Source organism: Xiphophorus hellerii, chromosome 3 (assembly GCF_003331165.1).
Source record: "Xiphophorus hellerii strain 12219 chromosome 3, Xiphophorus_hellerii-4.1, whole genome shotgun sequence".
NCBI lineage: Eukaryota > Metazoa > Chordata > Actinopteri > Cyprinodontiformes > Poeciliidae > Xiphophorus > Xiphophorus hellerii.
This window is the reverse complement of record NC_045674.1, coordinates 19251394-19264713: the sequence shown is the minus strand read 5'-3', so window position 1 is coordinate 19264713 and position 13320 is coordinate 19251394. Positions and strand designations below refer to the sequence as shown.

The following is a 13320-nucleotide window of genomic DNA, read 5'->3' as shown; positions in this document are numbered from 1 at the left end:
TGATGAAAAACAAGTGTTGACTTTTAAAAGTTAAACATTGATTATGCCATCCAGTATGCAGTATGCATCTCATTGGCGTATGTCAGATTTTCTGCTCATCAGTCTCAATAAATAATCACGTGACAACCTTGTGAAATGCAGATTTACTTCAATCAGAACTAATTAGACCAATTTATCCCCTGACTGATCAATTTATTCTTCATTAGACAAAAGAAACACATTAATTAAACATCCAACTAGAGAGAAAATGAAGGACATTTCTTGACTAAAGGTTAATACTAAAACAACTGTTATAATGGCATAACATATATGTTTATATCCTCCTGTAATTCTCAGGCTTTTGACCAAGGTCACTTTTCAACTACAGCGTTAAAACACGCTTAATTCAGAGTTTGCAACAGATTAAACATTAGTGTTATCTCATTTCCTCTGGCTAAAACATTTCCATAGAAAGGTCGGTTGAAAGGAAAATGGTTTAATCTTTGAGTCAATCGACTAAAATGACCAATTAGCAGAGCCGGGAATGTCCATTTACCCTAACTGCTTTATTTTTTCAAGCCAAATCCCAAGCTTGTACACATTTCTTAGTATCATGTAAGCTTGCTTACATGATACTTGATGTCATGTAAGCAGGAAACTCTCCATCAAAATATCACAAGACCGTTGAGGACATAACAGTAAGTTAAAAAAAATGGGGGACCAGAGAGGGAATCCTTCATAAGCTCAGCAACAAAAAGAAAAGATGACTTCTCTGTTTTTTTCTCCACAGGATACTGCACTACGGGCTGAAGTCTTAAAAGTAGCCACGTCTGTGTAGATAAGTAGGCAGTCAGATGCTTTGGGTACATTTTGTCTCAAGGGAAGAGAGGAGATGTCTGAGGTTTATTGAGGGAAGCTTCTAAAAACAAACTTTTTAAATATCCCTCCAACTCATAGACACAGAGACACAGAAAAATCATTTTGAAAAAAAAAAAAAAGAATTTTACTTTAAGGGGTCAGTTTAAAATGGGGTAAAGCTGTGGATGACGTTGCCCATGATAGTAGCAGCAGAATAAACTCATTTTTTTTCAGTGTCTGAGCCAAATGAATGTACAACTGTGTCACAACATTTTGATTTAGATTCCAAATATCAAATGCAAAAACTCTTTTAAATGTCTGGCAGAATTCAATTCAACAAGGTACTGCTTTCAGAAAAATTATTTTTTTCTAGCTTATTGCTGCTTGCTGAATAAAGCACCATTTAGCGTATCAGCTCACATTTAAGCAAGAGATTTGGTCATCACGATTTTCATCTTGGATGGCCATCTATATGTAACCTCATGACTCTAAGACTGACTGCCTTGCAAAAAGCAAGTACATTTCTGGACTTCAGAACGTTAATAAATTATAAAGCACACAATTTAAAACAAAAGTAGAGAAATGTCCTTTTCACTGGTTCTAAACATGAACCTATAGTTTAAAGGAGATGCTGTTAAAGTCAGGTCTTTGAAATTAAAAGAAAAGAAGCCAAAATGGAGAGAAGGGTAAAAAAAAAAAAAAACAAACAAGGAAAAAGTTGTCATGAATTATTCAAGAACAATTTCATACACAGAGGCGGAGAAGAAAAGATGTCACTGGCCACTGAGAGCCGCTGAGGCGGACTGAGAAGAAGCCCCTGTGTAGGGGAGGGGGTAACGAGTGCTTTTGGGATGTAGCAGTGTAGAACAGAGGAGGCTGGGACAGACATGGAGAGGAGAAACACGGAGGGGGAGGTTCAACCAAAGAGGAGACGGGCGTGTGGATTTTCCTTTGTGTCTAATTTAGAGAAATGTTGAGAAGCGGAACCTAGCTGGCAGGGAAGGGGGCAGGGTAAATAAAAAAAAAGGTAGGATGAAGAGAGGGCAAATGTCTGAGTGTTGAGAGGGGTGTGTGACAAGTGCTGACACCAAATCATCAAGCAAGAGCCAAGGCTTTTGCAGGGCTTTCAATAATTGATGCAACTTCTGCAGAGTGCCATCTTTTTAAAGCAGAATGTCCTCCTTCTGAAATCCACATTCTATTTGTGTGTTGTGTAGCCATTTTATTTCTGCACTCAATCCATGCTGAAACAAGCATTTTTAATGTATTGTTGACGTATAAACTAAAACTAACCTGTTTTGTTTCAGCGCTGTGATTTCTCCGTTCATCTGGGTGAATTTTTCTTTTACTGCTTTGATCAAAAAGAGCAGCTTTATAAATTTTATGTAGATTTATGAAGGGTATGCCTGGACTCAGATCCACAGTATTTAGAAGCCTTTCTCCAGCAACCACATGAGTGAGAGACATATTTTTCTGTTTCTGAGGCATTGTCACTTTACTGTATATCACGATTATCCATAGCAGTGATTGTTCTCGGGTTGGAACCGGTCTTGCTTTAAATATGAGCATCTGAATATCAGGGTGTTATCTCCTCTGTGCAGTCTAAGAAATATGACAATTGCTTAGACTGTTGCCATGAGTGTAAGCAAATCTTTTCCATCAGATAAAAAAGTTAAAACCGAACATCAAAACAATGAATAATTTACAGCACAGATATAATAATAATTGCGAGTACTTTTAACAGGTTTTTCATTATTTTTTATTTGGGCACTTCACTGATATTAAAAGTAAAATGATTACTTCCTGTACAAACATATAACCAATCACTATTTATTAATAGATAGAATTACGGCTGCAGGCTACATGCTGCTAGCCTTTGAAATGTTGAATGCAGACCTTCCTTAAATACTAAACACATTTACTCTAATTTGAGTACCTTAATTCTACATTAATGTTCACAGCTACATGCCCCACTGTGATATCATTGAAGCAATGAATAATCAACAATACATTTCTTACAAAGGGATATTTAGGCTTGATTTAAGGGTACAGCTCTGCACCATCTAGTATTTGTTACTCCGTCATGCCAGGCAGCTAAGTAGCACATAAATCTAGTGACACATTTACATAATGGGAAGGGTACTGGGAGATCTTGACAGCTCAAAAGGAATAGTAAACTCGACACCATTCCGTCTGGGAAAACCCAGCCGCTTGTGCATCAAAGTCTAAAGCAAAGCCTGGGGGGCGCCAGATAACTTGCAACATAACCGCTCAACGTTATCACCACAGTTTTGAAAATGATGCAGGTTACATTAAAGATGTATACAGTACTACAAAATGGTATAGATAGAGATTTCTTCTACACAAATTGAGCATAAACAGCCTATATATAGATCAATATGCAACACAGGATCTTAATCAGACTTAAACATTCTAGACTTTGACTAGGTCGCTTCAAAGTTTTTTTTTTACAGGGAAACTTATTGATCTGGATAATTTTCATGCTTCAAAATCCAAGTGCACTTGAGCTAAGGGTCAGAAACTGATGGCCAGTCATTCTCCTTTTGGATTTTGTGGTAGGGAGTAGAATTCATAATTCTGCCAATTATGGTAAGTTTCCAGGTCAACACCATCACACTACCGCCACCATGTTTGACTGTCAGGTAGAGCTGTGATGATTGATATCATAATTAATGAGGTTGACTATAAAAGGTTGTTGATGGATCATTTAAAGGCATCGTTCAATAGAAACATTTTCAATGTTTTTTGCAGCAATTGCAAGAGAGAACGTTGTGGGGACAGTTTCACCTCTGTTGTCTGAAAGCAATGGAGATACAACTATGTAAGAGAATTGACACACAAGCTCTGTGTCAACTCTGAATATAGAGAGACAGGTCAAAAGTTTGTTGTCCTTTTCTTTATGCTACTTTTAAACAGTGAGTTATGCTTCAGCAGATAAGAAAACATCATATCAAAGTTTCACTGTTTCATCCGTTTGGGTTTTTAATCTCTGTATAATGCCTCTATATCAAGATCAAACCCACCAGTACTCTTAATTTAATGTTAAAGCCATGCTGCGTGGGATGCACTCAGTTGTCTAATCTGTATTAGAACGTTACATAAGTTGTTTTATTTATTTATTTTTTGACTATTATTATGATTATTAATTAAATTAATGGGTCTACGTAGGCACAGCCATTGTTCAGCTTTGATTAATATTTGAAAACACATTTCTGTCCTTGAAACAGAGCTGTGCCACAGAACTGGAATGACTTTTTCCATTTCTTTTGTCTAATGTTGAGAATGTCCAGAACGTCAGTGGTGGCGGTCTCTCAGTGAACGCTACAACCCTATTAACCGTGAAAGTGGTGTCAGGAAGAAAAAAAACAATAAAAGATTTTGCACTCATTTTTTCAAATGACTCTGTGCTCCACTGTGTCACAGGGTATTTCCCAAGCACTTGCCAGCTGCTTGAACAGAGCAGGAAGCAGGCTGAGTTCCTCTGTGAGAATACCTAATGCTCTACATGTTCCACATTGATTGTACTCTCCCCTCCTGTTTTTCAAATCATCTGCTGGGCAAGAGCAACGCCCACCCGCCCCTCCCGCCTCCCCTCTTCTCCCATGTATCTGTACCAACCCTCAATCTCTTTTACTGTCCTGAACTCATCCTCAACATAGAGGACAAGTGTTATCATCCTGCTGCAGATGTCTCATGAAGGAGGGGGTCTCTCAAACCCCCCTACTGGCTGCAACAGTACTAAGCAGCTGATTTCCTCCTGGCCTTTACAGTAGTACAGCCCATTAGGCTTACTGAGGCAGCCATGCCTAGTCAGAGGACCTTGAGCCGTCGTGATATCTCAGCCCCACAAGACACCAGAGAGGACTAAAAGCTGGAGGTCATCAGAATGACGGGACTGGACTCCTAATCTCTCTCCACTCCTTCGGGGGGTGGCGGGCGGGAGGGGGGAGAATTGCAAGCATGCAGCGTCCCCTACAATCAGATTAAACCCCACAGTCTAACCAAGGCTTAAAATACTGCTAAAGTCCTCCATGCATGAGGTTTTGCATTAAATCTACATGTTTTATCTAGCATTCAGTGAATAAGTAGTGGGAGGTAAAGAAATTGCGAAAAAAGTTCAAATTTATCTGAAGCTGCTGTCAGCATGAGATTTTATCTGGTGAAGCAAGTGTAAGAAATTACAATAGACCCTGATGTGAAGGGTTAGGGTTAGGGTGTGCTTTAGGTTCAACAGTGTTTTGTATGTTTCAGAGTCTTACTTTAAAAAAAAAAAAGAAAACAAAGGAAGTAGTCCTGGTGTTGATCTTTTCTGTTGATGTAGTCACGTCGTAAAGACTCCCCGTTTGACTAGCCGACAACTTTGCTTACAAACAGACAGAGGAAGCCTCCATCACTTTTAACTCTTTTGTGTAGAAGCAATTTGGGATCACAGTTGAAAGGAAATGCGTAGTTTACATAAGTTTCTCAGAAACTGGGAGCTTCACAACAGTGTACACCTGCATAATATAAAACCTCTCTTTCCACTCTACATGATAAATGGGTGCTACTCGTTTCACCCCTTTTTCATTTTGTACCTCTGCAGATTTTGTCAGTGGGTACCCAACTTCTCGTGGCAATCCTGTGCATTATTTCATCCAACAATATGCACCTGCCAGGTGGCATTTATTGCCCAATATGACAAATAACAATTCAAAGTAATTTTTCTATAAGCCATTCATGGCCCACTCCAGTTCTAGGGATACACTGAATAGCTATAAGCTTGGTGATGATATGTGGAACAAACTGTAGCACAAACTTTTAAGATGTGCGTATAAAATTTAATTAAATTACACATGGGACCTAGATGTTTTTGACCATATCTCTTCACTAATCATTGAAATACTTCTAAACAACTCAAAATAAACCAATGCCATGGTTTAAATACATGGGTTTGAAATACTTTGTTACATAATTTCCCACATCAGCACCGAGACATGCCTCAACTCATATTAGTCATTAGTCTGTCATCTCTGTTAAGAACCTCGTTTGCTAAGCAGCAACTACATCTCTTCTTTCCTGCAGCACTCATTTCATAATGACTCTGCAAGATCTAATCCAGATTGTGGGGGTGTGCGTGTGTGTGTTTGTGTGCTGCACCAGAAAAAAATCAGAGAGGAAGCCAGATAAGGAGAACAAGGAGAAAACATTTAAAGCAGTAAAAAGGTACATTTTATGCCTACTGGCACACACATAGAACGGAGAATACCGAGCCCGCGGAAATCCATTAGTGGAAACTGATTATCACTAAAATTAATTGAGTGTAAGGCTGCGTGGGTGTGCAGGTGTGTGCAACTGTGAGCACACACTTGCAGTTAGAGGGATCTGGTTGTCCTTATCTCCTTTCCCGTCCATTTTTTAAAAAGAAAAACAAACCCTCTTTGTCACTATCCTGAAAGACAGATGGAAGGTGGGAGGTGCATGATTCTGCATTGATGTATTCCAACATAAGGGCCTTAAACCCATCGTCCAGTAGTTATGAGGTGCTGGCAGAGTCTGGATGGGCGGAATAGTCTTATTATTTTCATCTAATCTTTAGCTGTGTGCTTTCCTGCATTTTTCTTCCCTTTCCTGTCAATTCCCTTGTTCCTCTTGCTCATTAATCACAGAAACTACTTTGTTATTTTGTTTACCAGTTTTGGTTTTATGCTAATGGGACAGAAGTTGAGCAGCTTTAACCAAAGATTGGGTGAAAAATTATGACTGACTAAACACAGATCGAATCAGACTTCACTGAGCCTATTCCCCAGATACAACATAGTGGATCCTGTATGGTAATATAAGAGGGCAGAATCAGAGCTAAAAGTATATTTAAAGGCAATTTTATGACACAAACCACAATGAATGAAAAAACAAAACTTCTCTTGGGGATAGAGATGAACTAGAGATGCATGATATATTGGCACTAACATTGGTATATATCAGTAATTTTTAACATACAGGTATTGGTCTAAGTCAGCGCTGTGGTTGTTTTTTTCAAGGTGTTGGAAGGGTAGTAAAATTTATATATATATATATATATATATATATATATATATATATATATATATATATATATATATATATATATATATATATATATATACAGGGGTTGGACAATGAAACTGAAACCCCTGTATATATATATATATATATATATATATATATATATATATACATATATATATATATATATAATGAAGGAATATCAAAATGTTCGCTGGTTGAATAATTAACTAGCTTGCATCTCACTCTGTTTTGGAATTCACATTAGAGCATATTTAATATTCAGACTGAAGTCCAGTTTTTTTTACATATATTGCCAGTAATTTAGCAATCGTTTCACAAAATGTGGAAAAAAATAAAATGTGAAACAGTACAAAGTATATTGAATAAGCAACCAAGTATCAATTTTAAATAGTGTTTGTCTTATGGCCACAGCAAGAACCTGAAGAAAATGAAAATAATAAGTTTTACATTTTTACTTTTCTAACTCCCTGCAACATAAAAAGCACATTTAACAGACATCTAAAAGCCATCAGAGTCAATTTCATGCAACTACTTAGTTAATGCATACAAATATTAAGTTAACTTATTTTGAGATAGACCTGTGGATGAAGAAAATCTTATTTTTTTTCTTTTATGTCAAAATTGGTAATATTTTGACAGACAATTAAGTTTTTTGGTATTCTTACCATGTTTTCTCTGCTTCCCAAGAGTATTCATAGTTTAGGTTTTATTGGGTTTTGCAGTTTATAACAAGGGAAAGATATACTGCATAGGATGAGGGCCTGTAACAATATTTTTTCACTGTGTACCATTAGTACAATCTATTTGTAAATGACCGTCTTCTGGATGAAAGAGTGCACAGATTCCTACAATCAAGAAAACATGTTCCTATTTTGAACTAGTCTGTGCAAAGTTTGCATTTTGTGTTTGTGCCTATGTGGATTTTATCCAGGTGCTCCACTTCCTCTATGTAAACAATCTGTCAACGTGCAGATGGGAACGGGGACAAAGAGGGGATGTAATAATTACGGCTGTAAGGATATCCAAACCCCAAAATATTTCTCGAAATGAATTCTGTCTCATTAAAGGCTCACTAGTTGCTGGAAGCATGTGACTGCATCTAGAGAAGCAAGTGTAAGCTGTTATTATAAGCACCAGGTGTGGGTGTGTGTGTGTGCTCTAATCTGGACAGATCTATACTTGAGAGTCTTAATTTGAAGTAAGAAAGAACGACCTCCTTGAGATCGCTCTAAGCAACACAAACATAACAAGCTGATATTAGCTGGGCTGTCTGCACATGTAGCTATGTAGCCTGCAGTCAGCTGCTTAACAGAGTTCTTATGTTTGTTGGTCTGTGTTACATGCAGTTGAAAATAGCTCTAGTCATCCTTCCACTTTTTCTTGCATCTCACATAAAATACTTTAAACCGCAGAAAGGTGAGAAAGAAAGTCATTAAAAAATCTATCTAGAAACAAGAAACTAGCCCACACTTAGACAGAATCAGTTTACACTTCTGAGATTGTGCAGATCCTGTCTTTGTAACAACAAAGGGAGGGGGGATTATTTACTTTTCACAAAATATTGCAGAAATATCCACTTGATCATTATGGGGTTGTCTTTTGAGCCCGATACTCCCAAAAGAGTCCTTATTGTACTTTAATGACAATAATGTTTTAAATTCCAATCATGAAATTAAGCTAAATCAACTTTAAATCAGACATAATGTATGAAGTATTATGATACATTATACATTATGAAGAAAAAAAAAATTATGATATTGTTACAACATGCCATTTAATGCATAAAATGTAATTTCAGCTGAAAAAGGGTGCTAAAATAAAAGATATCAACATTGATAGGAAAGGAAAGTACCTCGAATCATAGAATGACTCACTGAATGCAAATGGACAAAGTAACAAGACCAGAGAGTCTATTTACTTCAGCCCCAAAAATTAGAAAGGCAGCAAACAATGTTATCCTCACATCTCATTGCTGTATCAGGTCATGCACCATCAGAATAGATTTTCTATCACACAGTGTGATATGTGATCCACATTACTCATTCCCATTGAACGACGTTCCTAAAGGCTGCAGACGTTCAAAGCGGTTTTACTTTCCATTGCCGTCGTTCTGCGCCGTACGAGTTCGCATGCAGCCATGACGGAGGGTCGAATCTGTGACCTTTCGTGTCAGGAGCAGAACTCCTCTGTGTATCAATCAGCTAAATGCTCTGAGCGCTGACTCTCCTGTTTTAGCTGAGGCTGCAGGAACGCTTCGACATAGGACGTGACACATGCATCTGTCTACCTAACAGAAGATGACACAGGAAGATTAAAAAGAATACAGAAAATGTGTCCCGAGGCTTTTGGGCATGCTATGAGAAGCAGATTGGATGATATTCAAATACGTTGGTGCATTTACATACTTTAGAAAAGAAAATCCAAACAAATGTTTCCATCTGCCTATTTTAATTGAATTAATGTTGAGTAAATTAAAAGAAGCTGACAATTTTATTGGGACTAATACCACAGTGTAATCCAACCAGCCAACCCTCTCACTGTGTAATCTTCAGTGTAAACCTTCACGGGCAGGTCTCCTCGTATGAAGCTAAAGCCCATTCCTCAGCATAGCAGTAATCCCACTAAGGCTCTTAGAGAGAGAAGTGATTTTTCTTTTTCCAGAATGAAAGGAGGAGGCTTTATGACTATTACAGGCTCACTGCAGACGAGAGCTAATAAATAAACATCTCACAAATCGACTTAAGATCTCGGGGGTTGCAGAAATTGCAAGCAGGTGCTTTAGAAATCTGACTTGAACTGCAGCTCCATCTGGGAGATCATGACTCACTCCCTCCGTCCCCCCTACCCCTGTTCTCATTGGCATTCCACATTTACTCACACTGACGTTCCAGCACTCCTCCTATCTTCTCCTTTCCAAGTACATCATGGAACGGAACAACAATCCCAAGCATGTTGTTGAAAGTTCATTTTTTGTTGTTGTTGTTCAAAAGATAAGATCAATAATTAAAAGGGTTTCTAATAAAGAAACATGAGCCTAATAGTATGTTGATATAATGCACAATATATTCGCTCAATATTTCGTCAGGGATGTTTTTGCATAACTGCAGCCTGAATGGAGCATCACAAGCACAGAAGAGAAGCCTCTCTATGGACACAAGGTCAGGGCAGTTTGCCTGGCATTGAAGCACGGTGACACCATGGGTTTATCAAAGCAGGTATTGGTACTTTTGCCAATGTGTGTAGCTTAAAATAAATCCAGCATCTCCATCTTTTTTTTCCAAAGAGACAACAAGGGCTGCACATTAGTGAAGTTGTAGACACTATTTCAGCAAGAAAAAAGAAAAAAAATCACGGGTTCATATCCCACTGAGCCCCCTCCCACATGTAATGTATATGTTCTCCATTTTTTTTTTTTTTTTTTTTTTTGAGAACTCTGGCTTCCTCACACAGTCCAAACACATGCGTGGCAGGTTAATTCATGGCAGGTACACTCTAAATTGCCAGTAGGTGTATTAGTGATTACATACATTATAAATCTAAGTGCTTTGAGAGCCAAGCATTATGTTTTAGCTGTTCTTGACCATTCTTTGCAAGATAATCTGTGTTTGTGGTGGCTCTTGGAAAACTAATTCCAGCTGCACAATACTCTCAAGGCTGAGAATATCTATGTTGCTTGTGCATCTTTTACCTTATTTTCTTCCACTAAACTTTCCATTAATATGCTGGACACAGTACACTTTGAACAATCAGCTCTTTTAGCTATAATGTTTTGGGTTTTAACCCACTTGAAGAGGAATTCAAAGACTGTCTGCCAGACCGCTGTCAGGTCAGTAGTTTTCCCCTTGTTTGCATTGACATGTCTGTATTTCTGTTATAATAACAAAAATAACTTGTAATTGATCTTGTGCAATAATCAAATTTTCTGAAAAATTTTAATTGAGTCGTATAAGTTGTAAGTCATCAAATATATCTGAGATAAATGTTCGATAGTTATTAACCTATAAAAAAACTATAATGAAGGAGATTCATGTTTAAGCTTACTTGCTTAGATACATGAACTTTTTGATTACACTAATTAGCAGAGATGCACTTGTACATAAGTACTCCAACCTCAAACAAGATCAGAGTTGAGAGGTGAAAAAAAGGTCAAGTTTATTAAACTGAGTTTCCTGTTAATACTCATGGGAAAGGGTGGGCTTGGGAGCAGCTGGTGGCTCAATGATCTGTCACTCTCCTCCTCTCTCATCCACCTATTGACGCAGACAGATGAATCGAAATCTCACATTTGCATCCCCGCATCACGCCCAAACGGTATGCAGAGATGCGACTCATGCATCCCACTGGTTTACATCCATGATTGCTAAAAGATTCAGCGCTCCTTCACGAACTGAATATGTATGACTCCATCATGTGGAAAAAGCTGCACGACTCCTAAGACGGACGCGTGAAAGCTGATTTCATCCGCTGATGTGGCCAGATGGGATGTAATGATATGGGATTTGATCTCCATCTCTTCACGGAGCCAAAAAAAAAAAAAAAAAGAAAGAAAAAAAAAGAGGCCTCTAATGTCAGATGCAGGCCCAGGCTTGACGCAGCGAGCCAAAATGTACAGTAAATCCCATCCTTAAGGACTGACAGTGAGATCAGCATTCATGTAAAACACCAGAATTTCCATCTCAAACATATTCGTTATTTTCTAAAGCCAAATCATTACTCCTGATGACATCTGCTCCAGGATGAATTTACAAATTAAAACCAGCTGACTATGAGTATTTCAGTATTTATGGGAAGAGAAAACAGTTGCATGCGTGGATAAAACAGTTGGAAAAAAAACCCCAACAACAACAAAAAAATCTCATAACACCATTCGGCAAAACAAACAGACATAACTGCAGTGCGCTGTTATAATTCACTCAGATTGGCTCGCTCTTACCTCGACGTTTTCCAACACGCAATAGGACAATACAGCCACCAGGACGGGAATTGCGGTATGCCCCATTTTCTCGCCTTCCTCTGCGCCTTTTTTATTTAAATAACGAAGTTTCTAATGTCCTATTTCTATGTGTCTATGTCTCCAACATAAGCTGTCTGGTTACATCGGCCGAGGCGGCGGACACTGCGTTCGTTCGTCAGCGGATTGACTGCGTTATCTCCTGCGTCCTCCTCCTCCTGCTCGCTCTCGCCAGCGGGCTCTCCAATGGCAGCCTAAGCTGTTATGGGGATGAAGATTGGCAGAACCAAGCCCTGTTTCTGCGGGTGTTTGTTGGAGTCTTTACTTAGGGCGACCCTTCTGTGACTAGGTCAACAGTGACATCTGGTGGAGAAGGCTGGAGAATGCACAACAAAATATTAAGTCGTGTGGGTTGGAGATTAAAGCTTCTATACGTCATTTGCCTGCCATCCATCCATTGGCAAATTTATATATTTCTAGCTGAAAAAGTTAATGTCATGAAATCCACAGCTTTCTGGCTTAATATGATTCCCATAAGTTTGTTTTACTTTTTCTTCTTTTAAAAGAAATCATTGGAAATAATAAAATATTAGCGATAATAAACATTTTACTCATCCTTTAAAAATGCAGCGACCAAACAAGCTTTAAAGAAACCTAATCTGGATGTATCGGGAATAGATTAGGCATTTATGGTAAAGGTAATTGAAAAATCAGTATATCAATAAATTTACTCCTTTTTTCCCAAGAAAAGACCTGAACAATATATTTTAATGGCTTTTGAAAATAACAACAACAACATTTGACCAGGTATTAAACATTGTTGATTTAATGCAATATTCTAAGCCTTTATGCAATTTAATTACTTGAAAGTAGAAAATCATCATAATTAACCAAAATAAAGGATTAAAAACATCAGTTTGTGTGTAAATGAACCTATAAACTTTGCTGTACTTTGTGAATTAAGTTATTAAAAATGAATGAACTTTTCAATAATATTCTAATTTACTGAATGACTGTGTATGATCAGAATATGAAGGACTACAAGATCACCAACACCTGGAGACAAATCTATGCCGATGACATACGACCTTATATTACCACTTGACCACAATTCACTGGTAGTAGAAGATTTCTTGTTACCAGTCAATAAAGTATATGAATTTCTGCTTAAAACAAATTACAGAAAAAGTGGTGCAAGCTATTTCTCAGAAGGTAATTTTTCTGTAAGGGCAGCTGTAGAGATTTCTGTAAAAACACAATCAGGCATCTGCAGCCCCTTAAAAATGGTTCTGCCAGAGTTCTAATTTCACACTGGACCTTAAGTCTCTTCACCAGCTCTGTGTTGGTAAAAGCATTGCATTAAACATCCTGTTGGAGCTTACTGAGTGGTCTTAGGCCTAAATACATTCCAGAAACCCCTTCAGGTCACACAAGATCTCATTATTCTGTGTTCCCTCAACGAAAAT

At 37.9% G+C, this 13320-nt stretch overlaps 1 protein-coding gene across 2 annotated transcripts in view; it reads right to left on the bottom strand.

Annotated features, from left to right (window-relative positions):
* The window catches only part of aplp1 (amyloid beta (A4) precursor-like protein 1), a 54009-nt gene extending 41873 nt beyond the window's left edge, over nt 1-12136 (bottom strand). The window contains exon 1 of one of the 2 annotated variants that reach the window (XM_032556914.1): nt 11837-12136. In XM_032556914.1, the coding sequence (XP_032412805.1) occupies nt 11837-11902 (66 nt within the window). In that variant the 5' untranslated portion in view covers nt 11903-12136. The remainder of the gene's footprint in view (nt 1-11836) is intronic. The other variant, XM_032556923.1, reaches the window with a different exon arrangement.
* Between the last annotated feature and the right edge of the window lie 1184 nt (nt 12137-13320).